The sequence below is a fragment of the Drosophila sechellia genome, unplaced genomic scaffold, assembly GCF_004382195.2.
Source record: "Drosophila sechellia strain sech25 unplaced genomic scaffold, ASM438219v1 2R_2, whole genome shotgun sequence".
Lineage (NCBI taxonomy): Eukaryota > Metazoa > Arthropoda > Insecta > Diptera > Drosophilidae > Drosophila > Drosophila sechellia.
Window position 1 is genome coordinate 1,545,138 of NW_022611043.1, and position 13,949 is coordinate 1,559,086.

Consider the following 13,949-nt stretch of genomic DNA (forward strand, 5'->3'; position numbering starts at 1 on the left):
AAAAATGAAGTTCATCCAATCTACAAGTTACAGCTCCTACTGCATCGGCGTATCACAGTGGAAGAGCCACACAAGCGCAATCGCCCAGTGCAGTGCACTAACTGCCAAGAATATGGCCACACTAAGGCGTACTCTACGCTGAAATCTATTTGCGTAGTCTGTAGTGAAGCTCATAGCACAGCGAACTGCCATAAGAACAAGGAAGACATCTCTGTTAAAATGTGCAGCAACTGCGGTGAAAGTCACACAGCGAACTGGCGTGGCTGTGTAGTATACAAGGAACTAAAGAACCGCCTTAACAAACGAGGAGAATCAATACGCGCTCAGACCACCCACATCGCTCACACCCCGCCACAATCGGGGCCCGTCCTACACTGCTCACCTCGTTTTGTAGTTTCTGAGGACCAATTCTCGGAATTTTTCAACTCACTCGGTGAGCGATTCATAGCGGCCGGTGACTACAATGCCAAGCATACGCACTGGGGATCACGTCTTCTGACCCCAAAGGGCTAACAACTTTACAACACGCTCATTAAGCCGCGAAACAAGCTCGATCATGTGACTCCGGGTAGGCCTACATACTGGCCAGCAGATCCAAATAAGCTACCGGATCTCATTGACTTCGCAATAACAAGAAAGATTCCAAGAAATAATATTACGGCCGAGTCACTTGCAGAACTATCATCTGATCACTCTCCAGTTCTACTTACTCTCTGGCACCGACCACATATAACTGAGCGGCCCTACAGGCTGACAGGCAACAGGACCAACTGGGCAAGGTACGCGAAATATGTTTGTACTCACATGGAACCAACTCAAACAGTAATCACCGACGAGGATGTTGATCGCCTGGTCAAATCGATAGAGGAAACACTTGTTGCTGCAGCCAAGGCCTCTACACCTCCAGACACACACAAAATGACAAATCATAGCAAGACAAATCGTGAAATCGAACAGCTAGTACTTGAAAAACGAAGACTAAGAAGAGAATGGCAGAATCATAGATCCCCAACGGCTAAAGAACATCTAAAAATAGCAACACGTAAACTAACCAGGGCACTTAAGCTTGAGGAAGCCAACGCCCAGCATCTATATATCAAGCAACTATCGCCCACCAGCAAAAGGAACCCTATGTGGAAAGCACACAAAAGCATACAGCCACCGTCAGAAACAGTCGTTCCACTGCGAGGTCCCTCTGGAAGCTGGATACGCAGCGACGAAGATAGAGCTAATGCGTTCGCCGATCACCTTCAGAAAGTATTCCAACCAAATCCTGCTAGCAACTCATTTGTCCTCCCTGTAGTAACTAAAAGCTTGCCCCCTATAAATCCAGTAATATTCAGCCAAAGTGAGATAGCATCTATCATAAAAGACCTTAATCCCAAAAAATCACCTGGACATGACTTGGTGGCATCAAAAATGATCACCGTGTGCGGTTCTGACCTTATGCCATCTCTTCAACGCTATTACGAAACTTGGATACTATCCCCAAAGGTGGAAAAAGGCGGTTATAGTAATGATTCCCAAGCCAGGCAAAGACAAAACGCAACCCTCATCCTACAGACCAATCAGTCTCCTAACGTGTCTCTCGAAACTTATTGAAAAGGAATTTTTAAAACAACTAACTCCCTACTTAAGAAGGCGAAATACAATACCATCGCATCAGTTTTGCTTTCGCAAAAATCACGGAACGATCGAACAGGTCAATCGCATCACAAACGAAATTCGTACCGCTTTTGAGCACCGGGAATACTGTTCAGCTATATTCTTAGATGTTGCACAAGCATTCGACCGAGTCTGGCTGGAAGGACTAATGAACAAGATAACAAAACTGCTTCCCCAGAACACGCACAAAGTGTTCGAATCTTATCTCTTCAAAAGAGTGTTCTCAACCAGGTGTAACAGTTCGACTTCACACGACCGCGTTATCAATGCTGTAGTCCCCCAAGGTAGTGTACTGGGCCCCGTTCTTTACACCCTATTCACAGCAGACATGCCTACAAACTATCCGCTCACAACCTCTACGTTTGCTGACGATACCGCAATACTTAGCCGATCTAGATGCCCAGCAAAGGCAACAGAGCAACTTGCCTGCCATCTTAAAATAGTGGAAAGATGGTTTGCGGACTGGCGCATTAAGATAAACGAGACCAAAAGCAGACATGTAACCTTCACACTGAACAGACAAACCTGCCCACCCTGTACTCTGAACAATACATTTATCCCACAAGCAGACATTGTAACATATCTCGGCGTTCACCTAGATAGACGCCTCACCTGGCGGCGACATATAGAATCTAAGAGGACTCATATGAAGCTTAAAGCAGCCAATCTTCACTGGCTTATTAATTACAACTCTCTCTCTCTTCTCTGGAATACAAAGTACTCCTCTACAATACCGTGCTGAAACCCATCTGGACATACGGGTGTGAACTATGGGGAAACGCTTCAAAAACCAACATTGAAATCATACAGCGAGCTCAGTCCACGATTCTGCGAACTATCACTGGGGCACCATGGTACCTACGCAGCGAAAGCATCCATAGAGACCTCCACATAAACCTTGTCAATGAGGAAATTCAGATGAAAAAAAGTAAACATCAAGCAAAGCTCGCCGCACACGAAAATCCTCTCGAGAAGTCGCTTACGCGAGTCTACAGTCAGAGCCGACTGAAGCGCAAAGATTCTCCAGCCCAGCAAAGAAATCCTAGGGCAGTCTCTAACTAATACAATTACTTCACATTGTAATTAATATAAGTTATATAATAAGATTTGAATAATTATTGTTAGTCTCACAAAAAGAGAAGATCCAATAAATAACGCAATAAGTTTAAAAAAAAAAAAAAACTACAGCTGACCCAACAAATACGAGAGACCAATAGCATTACAAGCGGTCAAATGCATTATTTTGTGGAATCGCATTGACCATGGCAGGGTCTTTGTCTGGCCAATTTCTTTCTACCAAAAACATTGCGGCCACACTTTCAAAAAGCCCAAAGACGATCCCGACCACACTTTTAAACCATTTTAAATACTGTCTTATTTTATTCCTCAATATCTATCGATATCCCAGAATATCGAGGTATCTGATAGTCGGGATACTCGACTATAGCATTCTTTCTTATTTTTATGTTCAATCCCTTTAATTCGAATAATTCGTTTTACCGTGGAAACACTAGCATATACTCCGTATTCTTCCCTAATTTTATCAGCCGAATAGGTGGAATTTGAAGAAGTTCGTAAGATAATTCGCCTTTCAGCTGTTGCATATTTTTCCCTCCATTGTTTTTTTTTCATAGTCGTTCTCCGTACTGAGAAAATTTGAATAAGAAAAAGAAATGTTGAGCGTCACTAAATTTGTAGTTTGCATTTAACATTTTTTCAATTTAATATATAATACAACTTAATCAACGTTAGCAACCGTTTGTTCAAATAACAAATGGATGTAAATGCTTTAAATTGGTTGAGTATTTATTTATAACTGAAGAGTCGTGTCCAACGCCAACATTGCTCGCCTTTCCGCTTGGTTTTGCAATAATTTCATTTGAATTTCGATGCCGATGCCATCCTTTCTTACCCTATAGAAACATATATATTTACGGTCAATTAATAACTCAAGAATAACACATACCATCATTGTTTTCTGTGATTCCATAATTAAATTGTTTGGTACTTGGAAAAGTTTTTCGCCGCGTAGGATTAAAATATTCGTCAAACGGCAACACTGAGCGGCCATTCTTACTTGTTCTGCAATGCTGTTTTTGTCACTCGGGTGTATATAACGTGGTGGAAACAGTGACGGTGCAATTATTGTTGCTACGTTATGCACATTCATTTTGTTTATATCTTTTAAATTAATTATATAATTAAAAAAGCTTAATAAAGAACGTAATGTGTTTCTATTTTCAGGCGGAAGCAGGTGACATAAAATCGATAGTGCATTCATTTGATCTATTGATGGAAGTGTGTGACATTGATAAAACAGTTGTATAAGCTCATTAGTAAGCAAAGGTTGAGGAAGTTCACGCAGCCATCGTTTTAGCAACGAACTAAGTTCATGAACAGTAGCTGTGCAAAAAAGGTTAGCTAGATTATCTGGATTTTGATAAAATGTTGATTCTAATTCATTATAAAGTAATTCAGTCTGAAAATAAAAAATTTTTAAAATTGAATTGCCAAACTAATATAATTATTAACACTATTTTAACCTTTTGTTTGTGACCACCTATTCGAAGTAATCCTTCTTCTCTAGAGCCACGTCGCAGAAGTTCGCCAATAAGCTTTTCCAAAAATAGTGGGACCAAAGATGAGTCAGTGCCAGTAACTTGCTGATCCCGACGAATAAGAGCGTTTATAGATACCCCAAAAAGATTACCCTCTTCTTTGCGACGACGCTTAAACGGCTTTCTTTTATCTAAAGAAACTTTGTTGCGATCAAATATTGTGGCTAACTCTAACCAAAGTTTTGTCTGTAAACGTTTCATGTCAATTTCGCTTATTAATACGACATCTGTGAATAGCGTTGAAGGGGTATCACAGGTATCTAGGACTTCGAAGCTATCAAGACTAGAAGAATCTCGACAAATACTTTCAAAGCTTAGGACATTGTAGGGCATAGGTAAAAGGCGAACGCATTCATTCTCTGAGGCTGACAACACTTCACTCGATTTTTTCTCTTGTGATGGTGCATCATTTTCACTTCTTGAATCCTTCGATCGACTGAAAAGACATAACTTTAAACTCCTCAGGAGTCCTCAAAATTTAAAAATAACATACCCAATAGAACAAAATGGATCAGAGACGGATCTGTTCCTTGGAAATTGTATGGTGCCAATCCGTGAATATCCAAGCAATTCTACACCATCCGCCGAGTACAAAGGTATATCACATCGCACTTGCGAACCACGAAATATATCCGCAGAGGTGCCGCTTTTAGGCGGGGCGCTAGGGGTTCGTCGCAGGTTTTGCTTTAAATATATTTCATTTGATTGTTCTACACATCGTGTGTGAGTTTCGGTATTTTTTTCATATAAATTTACAAAAGTCGGTCTATTAAATAAATTTAAAGTTAAGAAACGGTCCTCAGGCAATTGGATTGAAAAATTTAAAAATACATACGAAGAATTGTTGGTCCAAGCTTCATCCATTTGTAGAGAGTCCAGGGAATCTGGAGTGGCACTTCGTGAGCGTGTAACTGTGCCTCGTTCCTTTTAGTAAACAAATTAAATTTTGCATAATTTAAGTATCATTAAATAACAATAGTTATTGTACATAAAAAAACCTCAAAAATTAATGATCAAAAGCAATTAAGTTATGAATTATATTTGATTATTATCCTCTAGTCTCCCGACTTTCTCTTTTGCAGCATATTAATAAACTCTTTAATTTGTATAAATTAATGCCGAAAGTAAATATTGTATTGTATATATTTTCAAAAACTTGGCTAGACCGGATATATTATTAAGAACCAAAGATAAAGCTATATTGGAGTTCCCCGACTATCAGATATCAGTTACTCAGCTAGTGAAACTGCGAACGCGAAACTCTATAACTAACAGTTACTCGTTGAAAAGTATGTAAAAGGCAGAAAGAAGCATTTCCGAACTATAAAAGCTAGAAGGTTGAGATTTATCATACAGTAACAACAGTATTTTAGGTATTAGGTATTTGGGCCCCTAGCTAGGTCATCACTTGTTCGGACGCTAAAACCAAGCACTTAGTGAGCACCAATTTATCACATAGCCAAATCATTTTTGCGTGATCAGGTTTTATAACCCGGGGGAAAATATTTTGAAAGCAGACAACATTAGTAACCATATTTTCTGAATTCGGACCACTGTACAAAAACACAAAATCAAAACTTGCAAGCGAGCTGTTAAAAGTACCGCAAGAGAGCAGTCTGTACGCTTAGAACTTTAGATTTTGTGTTACTGATCGAGAGAGTGGGTACACAGTGCAGTTTATGTGCATACAGAAACCACACCAAACAAAACACAAATACAGAAAACCAAGTGAATTAGTTTATTTGTTTAAAATATTGCACAAATCAAAAAAGAATCCCTCGTGAAGCGAACGTAGTTTTAATAATTATTTTAAAAAATATAATTATAAAAGAAATTATTAAAAATCCTTTGGTGGTTTTACAAACAAACAGTAAGCACAGGTTTACCGAAAAAATCAACGTTCTGCACAGCGTTGGGGTCACTAGAATTTGCATGCTTAATTTATTTTATATTTATACAGTCGGGCACAAGAACGGACTTTACTCTAGGAGTAAAGGGTATACTAAAAGAATACAATCTACTTACATCAAATTCGCGAAATACATCCCTTATATCAGGTTTCCGTTTTGGCCGACTTTTTGTGCGCACCCGTACTGTTTTGTTTAAAGTCCTTACCAGTTGTACAATCGCTTCAGCATGGGGCTTTGATAAAGTAGTCAGAATGGGTTCCAAGTCGTTTTTAGAAACCTCTAACCCCTAAAAGATAAATAAATAGTATTATTTTTAATAATAAAGTCTGTAACCCTAATTTTCTAACTATTTGGCCCACAGTATTAAGTAACAGATATTTCAAATTGTTTTAAGCTTATCTGTTAGTAATTTTAAATTTGCTCATCAATTAGAGCCCAAAAAGCCAAAGTTGTCAATTTTGCAGAACAAGTTATTGGATAACCGAGGTACCCGTTAACTAAGTACAAAAAAAAACTGGTTCAGCAGTGACAATAATGCTAAAAAATGCCAATGCAGTTAAGGTTTTAGTAAGAGACAACACGGTGGTACCTTTAGAACCCTTGTTGGTTCAATATTAAAAACAAATTGGTTTCTAAAATAAAAGGGAATCAAAGATGCCGTTTAAATTACACTCCAAGCAATGCGTATCGAATGTATTGACGGCAATCTGAAAACCAGCAGAAAAAATATGAATGTGCTGATGGAATCAATTTGTAATGTCACTGCATAAGAATTGGAAGCCTTTTTGATACCGCACATCAAAACGGATCATTTCGGACTATTGAAAATAAATTTGATTTCTGAAAAAATGGAATCAAGGATGTCTACTGAACTGCGTATCAAAGATATTGAAGGCAATCTGAAAACCAGCAAAGAAAATATGAATATGCTTATGAAATCAATTTATATTGTCTTAGTATAAGAATGGGAAGGCTTTGTGTTACCGCACATCTTAACGGATCAGCTCATCAGATTGGATAGACTTCAGACACTTGAGAATCTAGAGAAAATCAAGAGAAATATAGAACACATGCTCATTGTAAGAGGCATTTTAAAAGAAATCTCCAAGTTAAAGCATGTGACAACTTTATTGTAAAAATGCCATTTTCTGAATAGGGTTCAGCCAAAGACATAAGAATAACAAGATGCGTAACACCTTCGGGGCATTATATGCTCTCGAACGTATGCCCGATATACGGAGCGGTGCTAGGAAGGTTGCAAGCTAGACATTAATGTTTAGCTTCATCAAAGCGAACTGTGGCCGAGACTGAGCTGCGACCATCAAGCTCGGTGTCCGACTCAGGAGATCGGAGTCAATGCAAAGCGATGTATCTTTTTTTTTTTTCTTCTTTTCTGACATTTTGGTGTTGAAGAAGAAAATGTCAGGAAACGATTGGGAGGGTACCATCAATTTTTTGTTATTATTAGTACTACGAGCCGAAGCAATTCGTTTGTTAATGCGACTTTTGAGATCTTTGTAGACAGGGCATCCCCGTAATTAGCTGCGTGGTTTTCACCACAATTGTCACATTTTTTTTTTAATTTGGATCACGTTTATTAGCCGGGCAAGTGCCAGATTCGTGCAGATCCCCGCAGGCGACGCAAACGGAAGGAAGGGTACAATATGTCTTGGTGTGGCCATACTCTTGGCAGTTGGAGCATTGTACTGGACCATTACGCTTATATGGTTCTTCTACAGTAATTTTACGGTGAAATAAGAATTGGAGATTGTAAATTTGGTGCACTTCTTTTCTCTTTAGTGTTTGGCTAGTTGGTAATATTTTTTGGCGTTTTCGTTTAATCTTCGAAACCGCATGAAACTGGTCTTCGGTTTTAACCTGACGCTTAGTTTCTTGAATTTTTCCTCTTCTTAGAGGTATAACGTAAAAATTATTATTTCCGATAAGGTGGACTATTTTATAAACCAGTGCGTTCGTAGTAATTTCTCGGGCTTTGGTTTTTGAGATTCACTATTTGTAGTTTTATTAGCTTCCTCGCTTGTGTTTTCTGCTAGCAGTCCAAACACGTTTTTATTGTTGGTAGTAGTAGTTTTTGTTTCGCTACCACAATTTAATTTGGTTCATTACCTGTTGTGCGTTGCGGACACCGTTTACGTTTTACAAAAACGTAGCGATCCATACCAGTCTGGATGACCGAATTCGGGCGGCCACTTGGATTGCTCTTTGACTCACATAAATCTTGACAGAATCGTTTGAGTTGAAGAGACTGTTGCGGTTGTTGTCGATGCGATTGCAGTTGTGAGAGAGGCAACCGTGCTGGAAGTTACTGCAGCTAGGCTTAAGAGAGTAGGCTTGCCTACAATGGTTAACGGAGTATGTGTGTAATTTGTTGTTGGTTTGGGGAAGCGCATTACAGTTTAATTTTACTGATTTTATGATTTATTTATTAGTTTATTATACATTAGTTGGAGAGCAGCACATAATGTCTAATGCAATGTATCTCAAGTGCAATTTTTGTTTAGTTGTGTAGGAGGAGGAGCATTTAGCCAAAGTTCTTCGCACAGTCCGCTGTTGCTTGCTGTATGAGACGACTAATACGGCAGGAGGATTCTCTAACCATGCTTGTCGGAGCAAAAGGAGGAGGCCGACCGAGCCTCTTTTTTCGGCACAACGGGTTGAGCAGCTATCCCAGACTGCTCATTGAGGTAGGCCCCCTGTTGGGAGCCTTCGTGTTCGACGTTCAAGTTACGGTGTTGGTCAATAGAGATTTTGGGTAGATCTCGCTCCTCAGCAAGGGGGAGTGCTTGCCCAGCAAGCAAGTACTCGAATTGCTACCCGGTACGCTTGTCTGGCGTATCCATCATCATATGCTTATGATGTGTGTATAGGGTGTCGTTGTTGTAATCTCTTCAGTGTGGAACACGATACGTAAAACAAGGTCAAAAGGATCCGAAAGTCAAACATTGTCTCAAAGTACTCATGTCTTGTTCAAAAACATGCATTGGATATTTTTAATATTTTTTCATGTTTTTCTTAGTTTTGCAAATTGTTAATCGATTTGCCAAAATAATTTTTGCCGCGCCCATTCTAACGCAAACAACTGCCTCGCCCATATTTTGAAAAATGTTTAGATTTTGGTTTGGTTTATTGTTTGATTCGTCAATTTTTATTGGTATACCAAACACTGTGACCACGCCCTTCACCTATGTATACGTGGGTGTATAGGGTGTCGTGTTTGTAATGCCTTTAATGTAAAACAAGGTCGGAGGAATCCGATAGTCATACATTTTCCGTATGAACGTCGAGCCCTCAGGAGCTATAAAAAGCTAGACGGATCCAGCATAAAGATTCTAGAGACAAGGACGCAGCGCAAGTTTGTTGACTCATGGTGCCACGCCCAATCTAACGCCCACATAACGCATAAAACTGCCACGCCCACACTTTAAAAAAATTTGTTGATTTCTATCGATTTGATTTTTGCCCACTATAATACCCTAAAACCGCCCAAAACTGCCACAATTTTTAGAAATTTTTTCGTAATTTATTAGTCTTCTAAATTTCGGCGGTCAAATCCAGAACCCCCGCGGTATCCCCGTAATTCTTTGTTTCCATTCCACCTCCCCCTGCAGAATGAATGGGACTACATTATCCGCACTCAGTCTGCTACCAAGTAGGGCTTCCAGGGATCACCTCTCGCAAGTATAATTATCGCACGAGAAGAGAACCTGGACATTTCTCCGACTCCAAGCGTCCAAAGCGCTTCAGATTGCTGCGAAAGCCGCTAATCAGCTCCTCGGCTTTAGGTTGGGTATCACTTGCTGCGTCCAGCAACCCTTTAGTCTATTGCTCCACCTGGTGTCGTTTACTTCGACGTCCTCGTGAATGCCTTCTTGTCCACCACCTTGTCGGCACATTCCCATCACTGTCATCTGCATCGCACAGGTCGAGGAAGCATTTCCGTTTGCTCTCCCGTATGGCTAGCTTGAGTGTTTTCCTGTGGGCTTTATACTCGGCTTGGCGTTCAGCAAATGACTGCGCACCTCTGGAGCGTTGATAGCGAGGAGGAGAGTCATTCACCAGCCTTCTCTATCTCCTTGTTCCAATAGTAGATTGGAGCCCTTTGTTCCTCAGTCGGAATAACTGCGTGTCCAGGGTGTCCGCGTTGTATTTCATTCTAGCTTGGGCTGCTGACGGGGCTTGGGTCGAGGAAGGGCGTCCCAGATCACAAATGATGGCCAAATGGTCATTGCCAGTGTGGTCCTCGATGACTGAACGTGTGCCGGTTCCCTTGGTTTAATAGAGCCAGGTCCAGCGTCGCAAATGCACAGAGCACCATCCTACTTCTCACGTTGGTGGATGAACTGCCCCAGCTCTCTGACCATGCGTTGAAGTCGCCAGCTATAAGTGTTCGGGATGTGGCATCCGATGCCAGTCTGTCCAATGCCCGACTGAATTCGTTTAAGGTCAGGCTGGGAACTAGGTATACGCTGTACACCCACCATCTGCCCACCTTTGCCCTAACAAACCCGTTGACCGCTATAACATGGGTTAATTGTTGGGCTACGCTGCTGCACCTCTAGATCGCTGCTTTCCTGGTGCGGTCGAAAGCCGATAGGGCTCTATAAGAAACGCAAGCTCCACTCTGCGTTCTCGCACGGTCTGAACTAACATACTGCTGTGCAGTGATTCAGATTGAGCTGAATCAAACGCATCATTGTGGTGCCTTTGGTGCTCCTTTGCCCGCTAGTGGGGACTTCCGTGTGCCTGCTTGGTGGTTGGTCGCTTGGCTTCCTCTGCTTGCGCACTAAAAGTACTTGTGTGGAGCGGACCTGCATCTGAAGTAGCACTGGCTTCTGTCTACGTGCTTCTACAATGGGCCGCCATGTGGCCTTTCTTCAGACATTTGAAGCATCTTTCGCGCGGCTGCAGTGCCTTGTTCAGACATTGTGACCGAAATACGGGTCCGCCAATATGATTTGCTGGAACTGCTTGGGCGGAGGCGCGAAGCTCGAGGAGCAGTTCACCTTTGGCCGTCCTCTTGACCCTGGATACATTTTCTCCTATAGGCTCTTGTGACCAGCGACAGCACTTCGCTGTACGGTAACCCAGCTAATGGGGTGAAGGGCCGTGCAATACTTTGGTTTGGCACCGTCTTTGCCCTTACTCGGTTCTTCATATCTGGAGGGGACTGCTCTGTTGGCTAGCATCGGTTCTTGCGGCGGTGCGTGAATTCTCAGCCTTACGCGCAGCTTCAGTTGGAGCTCCTACAATCTGGCAAATGCGTTCTTCATTAGCAGATTAATGCTCCTCACCCCTTTGTGGTTGACCCTCGCCAGAAGGTCGCCCAGAATTGCTCCCATCTCCTCGATTTCTACCAAAGGGGTCTTTACTGTTGTGGGGTCCTTAGGACTTTGGACCTTTTACCGAACACCAAGCGCTCTTCATCCGTTGTGGGTGCACTTGTTGCATTGCTTGTTACGACGGCTTATTGTGCCGCCGTCGGGGCGGGTTTGTGGAGAATGTTTGGAAGGGCCTCCAGAATACGTGCCCTGGCCTCGGGATTAGCCGAAGATGGATTTCCACATATGTGGCTGCCACCTGGAGTATTAATTTTTTTTTTCAGATATTCCAGTTAGGTGGTGCCTTTTTTTACCTCCTGCCAGGTGTTTGGCTTTACACCTTTCGCCAGGTGATCGTTATGCTGCCGGCCGTTGCGGCTCAGACGCAATACAATTTTACAATATTATTCAGCTTCTCCTGCTCTTTGTGGTAGTGTCTCTGAGATTCTATGGGATGTTGCCAAGAATACCCGTCAGCAGCTCGTGAGTATATGCTACGACCGGTGAACCAATTTTTTGGCTGGTAGCGCCACCTGTGCCTGTGGACTCATGCATCCGACCAGCACTGCCAGATAGGGGTGCTTTAGCAGCTGACTGCGAGATCAGTTAACGTTTTTTTTTTTTTTTTTTTTTTTGTTTGGGTGTATTTATTTAAAACTGTCCTTCGCGGACAATCATTAAATTTGAGGACTAAACTTAACTTAAACTTAAACTTAAACTTAAACTTAAGAATTAATGGATTACATTAATTTGTCGTGAAAACTTTACAATAACTGTCGATATGCATGCATGATGTATATAATTATGTATGTATATAATTTAATTTTAATGTGCGTGTCTAATCCCAGAGAGGTCCAAAGGGTGGGATCGGTGCAGCCTGCTGGTGCGTTGACTGGAGTCCAGCAGGTCTTGTGCCAGGTTGTTTGGGTGGTCTTGAAGCCTCTGCATGTACTGCCTGCTGCTTTTCTTAATCTCATCCTTCACCCAGGGGAAGCTGAGGACCTTGTGGATAGTGGCATTATCGTGGAAAGGGTGAGCGTTTGTGACGGTGCGGAGCGTTTTGTTTTCGAAGGTCTGGATAATGTTGATGTTACATTTCGATGCAGTGCCCCACAGTTGAATGCCATACGTCCAGATTGGCCTTATGATGGCTTTGTAGATAAGGAGCTGCCATAATGTACTGGCTCGGTATCACTGGCAGGTCGGCCGTATACGCATTGTAGAGGAGCGGACCGAGAACGCTTCCTTGGGGAACTCCTGCACGGGCTTCTTTGACGCCTGAGCGCGCTTCTCCACACCTGACGGCGAACCTTCTGCCCTCGAAGAACGACTTCAAGAACTTGAAATATGGCTGGGGCAGGCCATTTTTGAGCTTCAGGAGGAGACCGGGGTGCCAAACACGATCAAAGGCTTGCTTAATGTCCAGCATTACTGCTAGGCAGTATTTCTTATTCTCAAAGGTGTCCAGGATATATTGCGCTACTCGGTGGCCTTGCTCTGGTGTCCCGTGGCGGCGCCTAAAGCCAAACTGGTGATCAGGGATCAGACCAGCCTCCTCAATCACCGGCAATACTCTGCACAAAAATACTCTTTCGAGTATCTTGGAGAGTACTGCCAGTAAGCTGATCGGGCGGTAGGAGGCGAGATTGGCTTCATGTTTACCAGGCTTCAGGATCATAACTACTTCGGCGCGTTTCCATGATGAAGGGAAGTGCCCCAATTGCAAGGACCTATTTATTATGGTCGTGATTAGTGACTTGCTATTAGGGGGTAGGAGCTTTATAGCAATGGCATTGATGGCATCATCGCCTGGAGCCTTGTGGTTACCCATTGCCGCTATTAAATTGCTGATCTCCTCTTCCGTGGCCTGGGGTATCGACTCGAAGTCAGAGAGAGGTTCTGTCAGGAGCCTGGCTGTTTCGGCTGCTTCATTTGGGGAACATCGATTGGCTGGTGTGAAGACTTCCTCCAAGTGCTCGGCGAATGCGTTCGGTCTCAGTTCTGCACCATGAGTTGTCTTGTCTTCTGATGGGCGGGATCCTCTTCAGTGGCCTCTTGATGCGCTTGGTAACATTCCACATATTGTGGTGGGGATCACCCGGCGCGAGATTACCAACAAAGCTGTCGAGGGCCTCCTTCCTCAGCCTGACCACAGTTTCCTTCAGCCACCAAGGAGGCTCTGTTGAGAGCTGTTTTGTCTCTAGGGTTCCTGGAGAGGAACCAAACCCGTCGGAGACGGACGTGGACGTCTCTACTACTGTCCCTCGTTTGGTTAGAGAACCTTGGAGCAGCATGAGTTGCTGCCTCCTGAATTTGCGAGGTGAGGTTCACAACGGCCGCATCTATAAGTTCATGGGTATCCAATGGTGGATTAGTGACTGTCGTGTTGTTCAGCCAGTGGTGGTATTTGCTGATGT

The 13,949-nt window shown here is 42.7% G+C and overlaps 1 protein-coding gene and 1 long non-coding RNA gene across 2 annotated transcripts in view; one reads left to right on the top strand and one right to left on the bottom strand.

The window, feature by feature from the left end:
* Positions 1-13,949, top strand: part of LOC116802434 — a 60,010-nt gene that overhangs the window by 23,526 nt on the left and 22,535 nt on the right. The window lies entirely within an intron of this gene.
* The window catches only part of LOC116802433 (rho GTPase-activating protein conundrum), a 29,883-nt gene continuing 19,275 nt past the window's right edge, over positions 3,342-13,949 (bottom strand). Inside the window, exons 5-10 of the mRNA XM_032726912.1 lie at positions 6,309-6,479; positions 5,119-5,207; positions 4,777-5,049; positions 4,209-4,719; positions 3,632-4,144; positions 3,342-3,578 (exon numbers count right to left, since the gene is read on the bottom strand). Of these exons, the coding sequence (XP_032582803.1) occupies positions 3,429-3,578; positions 3,632-4,144; positions 4,209-4,719; positions 4,777-5,049; positions 5,119-5,207; positions 6,309-6,479 (1,707 nt within the window). The 3' untranslated portion in view covers positions 3,342-3,428. The remainder of the gene's footprint in view (positions 3,579-3,631; positions 4,145-4,208; positions 4,720-4,776; positions 5,050-5,118; positions 5,208-6,308; positions 6,480-13,949) is intronic.